Raw genomic sequence first — 12,836 nt, 5'->3', positions numbered from 1 at the left:
GTGTTCACCAATTTTTCCATTATTTTAGCTATGAATGGAAGGTTAGAAATGGGGCGGAAGTTGTTGGGATCATTTGGATTTAGATTCGGTTTTTTTAGTAGGGGTTTAATTGAAGCTGATTTTAGTTCATCTGGGTAGATACCCTGGGTCAAGGAACAGTTTATAATTTCAGCAAGGGATTTTGATATAGTATCAGGAATGAGAAGTAGCATTTTGGAAGGAATTTGATCAAAAGGGTGTGATGAAGGTTTCATTTTCTTGAGCACTGATTGTAACTCTGAGATCGTGATGTGTTCAAATGCGTTGAGTTGGATATTTTTGTTTGGGAGATGGTATGTATTATCTTGTGAACTAGTGGTTAGTGACAACTGATTGAAGAGGTCAGAGATTTTTTTGCTGAAATGAAGAGCCAGTTCATCTGCTTTGGTCTGAGCGAGTTCGGGAGGTATATCTGGAGTGATAGGTTTAGTGAGATTGGAAACGAAGGCGAATAGAGCTTTAGAGTCAAAGATAAGGTGATGAACCTGACGGGCGTAGTAGTCTCTTTTTGTTTTTTGTGTACTGCTTTTGTATTGGTGGAGCGTGCGTTTGTAGTCTGAGAGTGAGGCCTGTGAAGGGGCTTTGCGCCATTTTCTTTCTTTCTGCCTGAGTAGTTGCTTGAGCTTTCGCAGTTCATCATTAAACCAGGGTTGTCTTTTGGATGCCTTTGAAGAGTGTTTTTTGGAGGTCAGTGGGCAAAGAGTGTTTGCTACTGATTTTGTTATTTTGGACCATGTTTGAAGAGCTGAGTTAGGTGTGGAAACATCGATGGATGGTAGTTCTAGGGCTAGATGTTTGCTGAGGATTTCGGGTTTACATGATTTTCTATAAATAAAAGTGGGTCTTGAGTCAGGCTTAACATCTGGTTGTTGTAGGGAAAAGCTGGTGGAGATTAAGGAGTGGTCTGACCATGGGACTTGTTGACAATCAGGTTGATATGATTGAGAAATGCCACTGTTTGTGAAGAATAGGTCGAGAGTGTGTCCTGCTTTGTGAGTGGGTTTGTTGATTTGTTGTTTGAAACCCATTGCTGACATTGTGGTGAGGAAGGCTTCGCAGTTCCTTGAAAGGGGAACTTTGTCAACATGTAAGTTGAAGTCGCCCAAGATTATTGCTGGGGAGTCTAGGTTTAGGTGTAGTGTTATGGTTTCTAGAATAGGAGAGGTGTCTGACTCTAGCAGGCCTGGCAGTTTGCTGGCACGGGCAGGAAGAGTTGAGCCCATAAATATGATGCAGTGCAATGTGATTTCCTCTCTTCATGCTTGGTCCCCTAAGGCCAACTGTGAACAGTAATTAGTGAATTTGGGGCAAAGAACTCAGGTGGCTGATATTGATGGAACTCTACAGGAGCGAGACTGTGGGTACCAGGAGCAAGCACAGAAGGGACAAGTTAGCACTCAGTCAGCTTAGGCAAGCTACCTCAGCAGCCTACAGCCCCTTCCCATAGCTCTTAGGCAACCTCTTTATCTTTCGTCAGATGGGGAGAAGCAGACTGTACATATATACTAGGAGTAGTACAAATCATTATGGCATCCATTTCTCAACTCTCTGTCTATTTGCCTGGGGCAGGAGGGTAACATTCTTGAGCTGTAAGTATGAGACTGAAGAGGAATAGTAGTAATGCCAAAAACTCAAGAATGCCTCACGTGGGAGAAGGCGGTAAGGAGGAGATGAATATAAAGATTTAAGTGTATCAGTCCAGAGACAGCTTAGAGCCCCCTACTTTGACTACTGTGTTGACTTTGTTCCTGCACTCCAGTTGATGCAAGTTAGAGCCAGTGCCCTAGTCTACCTGCCTCCTCCCACTAGCACAAAATGACATCGAAGAGTGAATGGAAGGAGAGGAGAAGTGATTCCTAGCCAGGGAAAAAGTGACTATAGCATGGTACCTCAGTCACCACTCCTTGTTAGTAGAATAAGACTAACTAGAAGAGTGAATATCATATAAGATTGAAGAAGTAAAATCCAAAAGAGATGGTGAAAGGGATAAGTATAGGTAATAAGACAGAGGAGAGGAGGCCTGGAGCCTTAGGTTTCTATCACCTTCTAAAGTAGCTGGAGTATTTCCTGGTTTGCAGGATGGGATGGAAAAGTTAATTACCTATTTTACGGGATAATTTTCAAAATGATTTACATGTGTAAATGCACTTTACTTGTGTAAATGTGCTTTTGAAGATTGCTACAATATATGCTATTGAATTATCAATAGGTTTTACATGCATACGTGCACTGCTAGTGTGTAAATAGGCTTTTGAAAATTATTATAGTATGTTACATTTACACTCACAAGTCCTTTTAAAATTATCTCCTTAATCTCTTACCAGCTGCCTCTGCTGGTGTATATGTATCATGAATTTCTCCTCCTTCTCTCCCATTCCCAGCTGCTTTCTGAACCTCTTCTGTACCTCAGCAACATACTAGCACTCTGAATTAATCTAACAGGGTTCAGCAGCAGATCTGAGTCCTGCCAGAAGTAAGGGAACTTAGAAGGTAGTCGAAAATCACAGGGGATTTAAATTATTTGAACTTCCAAGTGGGTGGTACACATGTCTACATAGCATTATACATGACCTTTGGCCATCTGTAAATTAAGTTAATCTTGTTTTTGTTTTTATTCACATTAAGTCTCTCTGGATTGGGGATGTACCAGTTAGCCTGGAATGTGGTTATGCAACTCTATCATTTTCAATGTATGTAGCTGGCAACTTTGCGGTTTATTTTGTAAATCCATGTAATGGAAACTTTGTTGTAAGATTTCTTCAGGTCAGGAACATAAGTTGCATCTTTTTTTGTCTTCCAAGTAAAATTTCTGATTAGTAGGTTGGTGAAACACAAAGGGCAGACCTGGTTAAAGGTGACAGTTTCATAAATGAAACAGACTTCACACGTAACTCTTGAATGAGCAAGCGGCTGCTCTTTAATGCACAGCATTTCATGCTGTTCTCTTTCTCCTTATGGTGCATTCTTATGCATAGGGCTGTGGGGTAAATCTGACTTGTGCAGCTCACTGCAGACAAAGACTGAATCCTCTTCTTGAGTACATTGTAAAGCAAACATGAAAAGATTCAACTCTCTCTGTCCTTACTAACATTGGACAGCCAGTAATCAGTCTTTCCTCAGCTATCTCACTGTATCAAAGAAAACAAGCTCAGACTTTTATCCTAGAGGGACTGGCAGAGTGGACCTTGATTGATCACCTGATCACAGAACACTCTTACCATCCTTTAACAAGTAGCTTAATTTTATAGGTAGTAGCATGTTTCAGAAACATTATATGGATATCTAGAATTTTATTTCTAAGTACATTACCACAAAGTACAGAAGAATCTATAATCAAAATTTTACTGGTTGATATTTTGTCATCCATCAAATGGTTATTTGACTTATGTAAATTAAGGAAGAATTACAGCATGAGTGTGTATACAGTATCGGGTGGATTTTAAATGCCCTGTGCGCGTAAATCCAGCCGGATTTACACGCGCAGGGCCCTCGCGCGCCGGCGCGCCTATTTTGCATAGGCCGCCGGCGCGCGCAGAGCCCCGGGACGCGCGTAAGTCCCGGGGCTTTCTAAAAGGGGCGGGGAGGGGCGTGTCGGGGGCGCATCTAAAATGACGCTGCGTTTCGGGAGCGTGACGTGGCATTGCGGGGGCGGGCCCGGGGGCGTGGCGCCGGCCCGGGGGCGTGGTCAAGGCCTCCGGACCAGCCTCCGAGTCGGGTGATTGCGTGCCAGCAGCCCACTGGCGCACGTAGATTTACGTCTGCTTTTAGCAGGCGTAAATCGTGGAACAAAGGTAAGGGGGGGGTTAGATAGGGCCGGGGGGGTGAGTTAAGTAGGGGAAGGGAGGGGAAGGTGGGGGGAAGGTGGGGGGAGGGCGAAGGAAAGTTCCCTCCGAGGCCGCTCCGAAATCGGAGCGGCCTCGGAGGGAACAGGCAGCGCCCGCTGGGCTCGGCGTGCGCAGGTTGCACAAATGTGCACCCCCTTGTGCGCGCCGACCCCGGATTTTATAAGATACGCGCGGCTATGCGCGTATCTTATAAAATCCAGGGTACTTTTCTTTGCGCCTGCTGTGCGAACAAAAGTACGCGATCGCGCAAATTTAGAAAATCTACCCCTATGTGTGTGTGTGTGTGCATATATCTTTATATATATGATTCACACTTTATTAAAATACCCTAAGAAATATAAAATATTTCAGATAATTCCTTTATTAAAAGATAGGTAAACATTATTACATTTACCTTTAGAATTTCTCATCTGTTCCAATAATTTATTTATTTACATATTTTTATACCCTGCAAATCCAATATTGATATAGTTGTAACCCCCATCCCGAGATTCAGACTGCAACCCGCTGGGGCCATAAAATAATTTGTTAGTCTCGTTGGGCCTCGAACCACCCCAGATAGCTTTTACACAGTCCCTCTTTCCCCCAGGGTCGAGATCCTTTGTTGATGGGGGGGGGGGGGTCTTAGAAAGATTTATTTTCTGGTCCCGGAGTGCTAAGGGTGATTTTAATTTTAGTTCTTTTTCTCTGGGAATGGGGTATCTTCTTTTCACTGTGTGTGTTGTATGTGCCAGTAACTACACTGGAGCCAGTAATTTTGCCCAAAAATTAGGCTTTACTGATAGCAAAGTCTGATGAAAATGGCACAATTCAGTTAGTCCTCAGTACCACAAGATTTTTCCTTTTTTGTTACAGTCTTTTTCCTCAGTTTATACATGGACTTCCTTACCAGTGCAAGGGAAACTTCTGTCTTCTAGGGCTTGGAGAAAATAAAGTTCCCAGGTGGACAAGGTATCCTTTAGTTGGGCAGGAAAACTCCTTCCAAACTGGCAAAATTAATGACCCTGTACTCTCCTGCGAGTGTAAGGACTCCACCTAAGTGTCCTCAATGCTCTTAATTGTCTATTTATTCACAGTTGGCCAATTTTCTAGTTTTCTTTATCTTGGGATCCCTGATGGGAATGATCGAAGCTGGAACAGCAGCTCCAAATGTCCTTAGAATGGGTAGGAAGATGAGCAGCCAAAACTTCCTCCCAGACCTTTTAAACAATTTTTATTCCCAAAAAGGATGCAAACACAAGACGGTCCTGGTACCTGGTCACCACCTTTCTCCATCCTCATTGAGGCTGTAGAGGGGCAGGTCTTCCCTAACCTACGCAGCCCCAGAAACCAGCGTCCCCATTCCCTGAGTCCAGGTGGCTGACAGGGTCTCACCAGGCTTCCTACCACTCAAAATCTTCAAAGGCCCTCAAAATATCCTGGGATGCTGACCCTTACCCACCAGGGAGTGGAAAGGAAAGGCAAATCCCTGACCCAACTCACTACTCCCAGCAGGGTTAGCTGGAGTCCTAAGAGCAGGCCCAAAAAATCAACTCAGGCAAAACTCCTACACACCTCCTATAACTTCAAAAAACAACTCACACTGCCCCTAGAGCTCCCAGGAGGAAGCTACTTAAAAACCTCTGGGGAGATAGCCATGGCAGTGCCCTCAAAGGGAAGGGCTGTAGAGAATGGTTCCTCCCTTTACCCACTGACCTATACTACACTAGCTAATCTATGAATTGCCTGGGGCTTTCTGGTAACGTGATTGTAGGGTTTGTTACATAGACTTAGGTTTAATGTCAGTCTATCTCTGAATTGGGATTTTGCTCTTTCCAAATCATTTTAACAAGCTATTCAACTTCTGAAAAGATCCAAATGATTTTTGTGAAACTTAGAATAGGCTTTTGTTGTTTCCTCTTCATTTTCTTTTCAGTTCTCATGTAAGCATGCTTTCTGTATTAGTGATTTTGCAATCCCAACTGAATTCTCTTGAAAAGAGGATAGCAGCATAATATATATACTCTTCCATCTATGTTCCCAAAGTCAGATTCCAATCCCCTTCAAATTGTATGGTGAGATATTTCCCTTAATATGCTTATGCAGTATTCTAGTACTCTCTAGGGATGTGCGAAGCCCGAACCTATTGGTTCGGGCTTCATTTTCGGCCCGCTGTGGGAAATTTCGTATTTCCCGTGGTTTGGGCCTTTAAAATTCGAGGAGTCCCGAATTTCGTTTTAATGCGCACTAAAGGGGTTATTGGAATTGGCCAAATAACTTAACTCTACCCAGAAACACGCCCAGAATGCCCCTATATTTAACTGGATAACTAACCAAAACTAAAAAATTATCCAGCTAAATGATGCTGATTAGAGACGTCTATGGGCCCAATGCAGAAAGTGATTACTTCTGTGTCCCTGGGAATAAGGGAGAGTACTAGGGATGTGCATTCGAACTGGTTCGGGGAGCCCGAAACCCGAAGGAATTTTTCCCGAAATTTCGGGAAAAATTATTTTTCGGGTTTAGTGCACACTAACTCCTGTTTGTGCGCGCTAACATTTTTTCTTTGCTGATGAAGTCCATAAAGCAATTTTTGAGCATGAAGGTGGGGAGTAATTTTCAAAGCTATTTATGCATACACAAGCCAGTTTTATGGACTTAAATGGCAGTTCCTAAACTGACCCCGGGCTCAGTGCATGTAAAAGTGAATGCGTGTGTAAACCAGTTATGTATTTACTTTGCACGCACTGAGGGAGAGTTGATCCGGGAGAGTAGTCAGCACTTACATGCACGCTTATTTTGTATTTTAAAAAGTCTATGTGTAAGTATACAAGTGTTAGCTAATACCCTTCAAAGAAGAGGGGCGACTTTACACAAGTGAATATGCCTGCATGCTCGGCTGAGTATTTTCAAAGTGAACCTTACAAGTGTAAGTTTGCTGTGAAAATTCTCGATAAAGTTTCTGTGTACAGCATACATGAAGATTTTACCACTATGCGGGCTGTTTGAAAATCATGCTCTAGAGGGCACAGGAAATAACGAATTTTTACCTTTTCGGCTACAACTGCTTGCTCTTATTTTGAAATAATAGTGAGGGGTGCCACCATTACCCGTTCACATCCATGAATCATACCAAGTGTGTACATTAAGCTCCGCCATCCACATGTTTATGCTGTGTACTCTCTGTGTTGCGTGTACATGTTACACGTTGAAGCAGTTTGTCTCTGATTGGACAGCATCCCCTTCCATGCTGACAATGTACATCCGATCTCCTCTTGTATCCCACTTAGGCCTTGGTTGCTCCGTAAGAGGTTACTCTGTTTTATTTTAGCACCATCCCCCAATTATCTGAGTTTTTGGGAACCAGGGGACACATATGACCACAATTATCAATATATTAGGCTAATAAAAGTCAGTTAGGTCTCCCTTGCTGCAGAACACTCAGAAATATTCAGTATATCAAACTCTGTGGATAATACCTATCTTCTGTCCTTCGATGGAATCACTAATTGCTGCTGTTCCAAGCCTCCTTGATAGGCCCATCTGAGTTTTCACTAAACGTATGACTTCCTTTCAGAAGAAGTGATAGTTTTGATCAGCATTGGTATTGTATTCAGTTTTGACCCTCTGAGGGGCCGATGCAGTAAGGTGCACTCAGCCTAGCACATGGGTCTGGGTGCGTTTGGACGCGCATTTTGGGCGCGCTAGAATACCACCCGATGCAATAAGGAGATTAGGGCGTCCAAAATGTGAGCGCAAAACGAATGCGTAGCGGATAGCACCCATCACACATAAATTCCACGTAGATGAGGCCATTAGCCATTACCTCCTGATGCAGGAAACCACAGGACGCCCAATGCACACTTTATAACACCGCAAATTTAACTCCATCCTCGGAGGTGGGGGGTAAAGTCAATTTGCGAGTCAAGGGCTCATGAAAAATAAAAAAAAAAATACAGTCCTCTGTGGTTCCCTCTATTTAGTATCATTGTGACACTTAAATGAACTGCTTGCGGTATTGAAAAATAAATGTATATTGGCATGATTTAAAAATCATCGTATGGCCACACAGTTTAGATGCCCATACCAAGGGGTGCTTAGCTATCGGCGTCTTCAGCAACCTCAGCAAAATAACATAGAAATTGGCTTGAAGAGGCAGGATACAAACAGACACTCGTATTGAGCGCCCGTTGCAGCGGTGGGCGCCCGATGCATTTGAGATCTAAGGATGCACAAGTCTTCCCTCGCATGCCCTTTTTTGCGCAGTCCCTCGATTAAATGCTGCATTGGACGCCCAGGGGATGTGGCTGCATGCACGTTAGGAAAATGGGCGCTCAATACGAGTGCCCATTTTCAGCGCATGTCTTATTGCATCAGCCCCTAATGGTGTTCAGGGAAAGGTAATTTTACTGGGTTCGCATTAACTTAGCCTTTGCCTCTCTTTCTAGATTCACACCTTTCTTAATGGACAAGACTGTGTGTCTCATTCCTCTCTAGTTTATGGTAGTAGAGGCACCTCAGAAATCCTGACAGCATTTTCTGCTCCTTAGCTATGTCTCATGTGTTCTGTCCCTGTACCAGAGTAAAAGAATCACTCTCCTTGCTCCCAAGTAGAATTTGCTTATCAGCTTTCAGAGCAGCATGCTCTCCTGCATTTTTCCTGACCTTGTCTCATCTCCAGCTGCTTGTTTTAACAGTGATAGTCCTCCTAAAGCTGCCATCCCTATTATTGTTGCTGCAAAGATGTTGCTTGACATCTGTTTGTTCCTATGACTCCTTCTGTATAGATTCTGAAACAGTGGACCATAAATCTCTGTATTGCAGTTTGCCTCGTCCCACAAAACACCATGGTCAGCCCCAGTGCAGCACCCTCTCTTATGATTTCCCCACATTGGATATCCAGTTCTTGGAAAGTAAACTATTTCTGGCTGTAGAGTGCTCGGTCTCTTGTTGCCTAGCTTTGACTGAGAAAGCATTGACTGCTTGATTCCTTGATATTTGCTCTGTAAACCTTCAAACTTTTATTATAATTGCTAAATTTGTTTTTTCTCTTTAGAATGGCTCTCCACCTCCCTGTCTTTGGCAAAAGCACAAAACATATTCTAAAATATTTATTTAGGTAAAAAGTTTCACACAACATTCAAAATGTTCCCAGGACAAATTTGATGTCATCTCCTTTCTGATGTTAGAATTGAATATAGCTTTGGGGGGAGGTTCTGCAGTACCTTTATTCACCAAGGCTTTGCTCTTCCAGTATGTGGTTTGTCTAGTCTTTTTTTTCCCACTGCCTTTCTCATCGGGAGTATAAGCTGTCACTCTGTCTCATCTGCTTGGTATTACCTCTGTCTGAGGAGTCCCGGTGGTGCCCGTGCTTGCTTTGGTTACCCTAATATCAGGTCCCGGGAGTACCCCTTTGGGTGTTCCGCCTTGTTGCACCCAGTTCTGCCTTGCTCATATCATTTACTGTCTCTGACCTCCATCTGTCTATTCTCCAGGATATTGATGAGGTAATATCTAATAAGCCCCCCCTCCTCCGGCCAGGGATCTGCCAATTTCATATTATGGTGGGCCTCTCCTACACCTCTTCTGATTGCACTATTAGAAACAAATAATAGAGAGAAAAGGCGTGTAACTTGATACTTTGGTTTATTCTTCATTGTGTAACCCTGTTCTGGGGTAGCCTCCAACTACCAATGGGGGCCATAAAAGAATGTGTACTTCTTGGGGGCTGGATCTCACTGCATTAGCTCTTACACATGTCTCTTTCCCCAGGACAATGAATCCTTGGTTGGTGGGGGGAAGGGATTCCCCTTCTAGGCCCAGGGTGACAGGGGTGACCTTGTATTCCTTTGGTTTGACTTTTACTACTGTGGGTGCTGTAAGGTGTCAGTGAAACACAGGAGACTTGGATTTTGAGTGTCCAAAAGAAATGCTTTACTGATGGTGAATCAGATGAATTAATGGCACAGTTCAGAAAGTTCTTAACCCCACGGCAGGTCTCTTCCCATTTATAGTCCTTTCTCTATCTGTGCAAGGGTCTCTTACTAGCAGGACAGGGGAAACATTCACCTTCCAGCCAGGGCATAGACAAATGAGGTTCCCAAGAGGACAGGGTATCCTTGTGTGGGCAGGAGAGACCCCTGCAAGCTGGCAAAACAGTGGTAAAACAGTCTAAGCACAAAGCATCCTAATTTCCTCTCTCCCCAGGAGTGAAGACTCCAAGTAGGGTTCTTCAAACTTAGTTCTCACAATTCTCGAAATGTTCAGTTTTTTTATTTCTTTCTCTCGAATCCTTGATGGTAAAGGATCCACTCAGGAGCACGCAGCTCTCAGATATTCCTCTTAGGGCAGAAAGAGAGCAGCAAAACTCTTGCTCCCAGTTCTTCTAACCAAAAAGTCTTTTCCCAAAAAACAGATTCCAAACATCAGAAGTTCTCTGCAATGGGTCACCATAATTCCTCTGTCCAGGGAGAGGTTGCAGAAGGGCATGCCTTCCCTATCCTGGGCCCCTGGGCCCCCCCCCCCCCCCCAAGGAAATATTTCCCTGTGACATCTCTCCAGGGTTCTTGCAGCTTCTTACCAAGAAAAATCTCGAAACCCAGAACACCCCTGGAAACAAGCACAACCAGCTAGTGAGTAGACTGGAAGGTCAGCATCCTGACCTTTTCTCAGGGACACCAGGCAGGGATTGCCTGAATCCCAGAGGCAGGCCCTAAAGTCCAACACAGAAAAATCTTCTCCACATCCTCCTAACTCCACAACTCAAAAGCACTGCCTCCAGAGCTCTCAGGCAGGGGACGGCCATCCCAGCTCCCTCAAAGAGAAGAGCCGTACCGAATGATGCCGTCACAAAATCTCCACCTCCTTGTCCCTAGCTAAAGGAATTAAACTAAGGGCACTATTGGTAATGAATTCCAGTGGGTCATTACAATTTCATTTATACAACTGTATTAATCTTGTCCCTTCCTGGAGTGTTTGGATAACCTCTTCTCACTATACATACACTTCACAAATTAGCACCATGGAAATAAAGAGTCTGTCCATTTTCTATACCTACTGCACTATTGCAGGCCCTTTTTGATCTCCGGTTTTACCCTTATTTTCCTATTCCTAAGTATCCTCTGTGCTTCTCCCATGCCGTCTTGTGATTTTGTGGCTGTTCATAATCCACCTTTCAGTTTCTATGCTTAATACCTCCAGTATCCATATTTGTTTTATATTCCTTGTCTCTTTAAGGGGCACTCAAACACACAACAATCTATCCACTATTCTTCACTGATACCTATGGAAAAAAATGTACCTTACTCTCCTAGCAACAAACTTTTTATTTATTATGGTTGAAATAAAATGTTGCTTGCAAGCAGTCTGATAAACTGGAATACAAGGTTCCTTGTCCCCGAGTAATTCAATTAATTGTTGAAAATGTTATTTTTTCAAAAAGTATGGATAACCTGCCCCCACCGAAAAAAGACAAAACAAAACACATTTTAGCTTAAATTGCAGTAATCCCTTGTAGACAAGCTGCTTATTGTTAATACCCTGTTTTAGTTAATAACCCTCAGCTCCACCTGTAGATGTTAATACAGTTATTTGATTATGTGTCAAAATGGGGTGAAAATAGAGAAGATTCTTATATTTTCTTTCAGCTGAAAGGGGAATATTTATTTTTGGTGAAATCATGACTTAAGTACATTGGGCCAAAGTATATTGTATGACTTCTTGTACAGAACCTATACAGATCTTTTGACAGCATTCAGAAGAATGAGCACCAGTGTAAACTTGTCTGCCCAATAAAAGAAGCTAAAGGTGTGATGTATTAATGAATGTATAGACAATGATTTTTTACTGCAAGCAAACATTCTTCTCTTTCTCTCTCTCTCCCTCTTTTTTTCCCACCCAGGATCTGGGGATAACGAAAGTGGGTCATATGAAGCGAATTCTCCAGGGAATTAAAGAACTTGGCAAAACCACCCCGTTGTCTGAGGTGTAATCGCACAGGTGCTTTTCCCAGAAAGAGAGGGAATTGCTAGTTATGCAAAGCTGACGGAGGCACTTTGCTGTTTTTGTGGTTTACTGTATTGTTGATAAGCTGTGCACTTTCGCAGCTGCAGATTGACTTAGCTACACTGTCCTGGGCAGGAAGAGCTCCGATCCTGGAATGAGATTGTACATGGTTTTGTGCCAAAAAAAAAAAAAGAGTCTGTTCCATGAAGCCATTTCCTGATCGTGCAAACTTGGCAAGCTCAAAGTTGCACCTGTTGGTAAAGTGGTAGGTTCATGATGAACTGTGGTATCCGGAAGGGGTACATGATCCCTTCCTAGAAGCCTGACCCAGTAGCAAACATGCCTTCTCTTGCAGCAGCATATCATTGTGGGGCAAAGCCCTCCTGGCTGATTGACAGGCATGCACTTCCTTGGAACCTGGAGCTCAAAGGACAGGTGAGATGGATCAGTCATGTGGTTTTACACGTGGGTCTGGCATTGCCTCAGGTACCTATTATTCATTGGCCAAGGACTTTAATTTAAAAAAAAAAAAAAAACAACAATCTTTGTATACTTTGTATACCATGAATGCAAACTATATGCATGGTGTGCCTGCCTAGGTCGTCTTTCTGTTGCATGACACATCTAATACTTAAAGAAAAAAAAACACTTGAACAACTTTTTTTATCAGTTTTAATACGATTTAATTTATTACTACTGAAGTGTCTTTTTGTTAATTAAGGGCACTTTTCTAATCCTTTGTGTTGTACTTTGCATGAACATGTTCTGTGGCAAAGGACTTGTGGATGTGAACACGTAGCATCTGTGCCATATTCATGAAAGTATGTGCATTATGTAATAGAAACTTATTTATTATAACTAGTTATTGTCCTTCGATAAGTCATTATAGTCATAAGTAACAGTAACTTCTCTTAAGTGTCCTGAAAAGACGGTTACCTCACAAAATTATTCATAGACTGCTGAACTCTT

The 12,836-nt window shown here is 42.9% G+C and overlaps 1 protein-coding gene across 1 annotated transcript in view; it reads left to right on the top strand.

The window, feature by feature from the left end:
- DGKH (diacylglycerol kinase eta) overlaps positions 1-12,096 on the top strand; it is a 735,022-nt gene extending 722,926 nt beyond the window's left edge. Inside the window, 1 exon segment of the mRNA XM_029602950.1 lies at positions 11,764-12,096. Coding sequence (XP_029458810.1) covers positions 11,764-11,853 — 90 coding nt within the window. The 3' untranslated portion in view covers positions 11,854-12,096.
- The last annotated feature ends 740 nt before the right edge of the window (positions 12,097-12,836 follow it).

Source organism: Rhinatrema bivittatum, chromosome 5 (assembly GCF_901001135.1).
Source record: "Rhinatrema bivittatum chromosome 5, aRhiBiv1.1, whole genome shotgun sequence".
Lineage (NCBI taxonomy): Eukaryota > Metazoa > Chordata > Amphibia > Gymnophiona > Rhinatrematidae > Rhinatrema > Rhinatrema bivittatum.
This window is presented reverse-complemented; position numbering and strand designations above follow the sequence as displayed.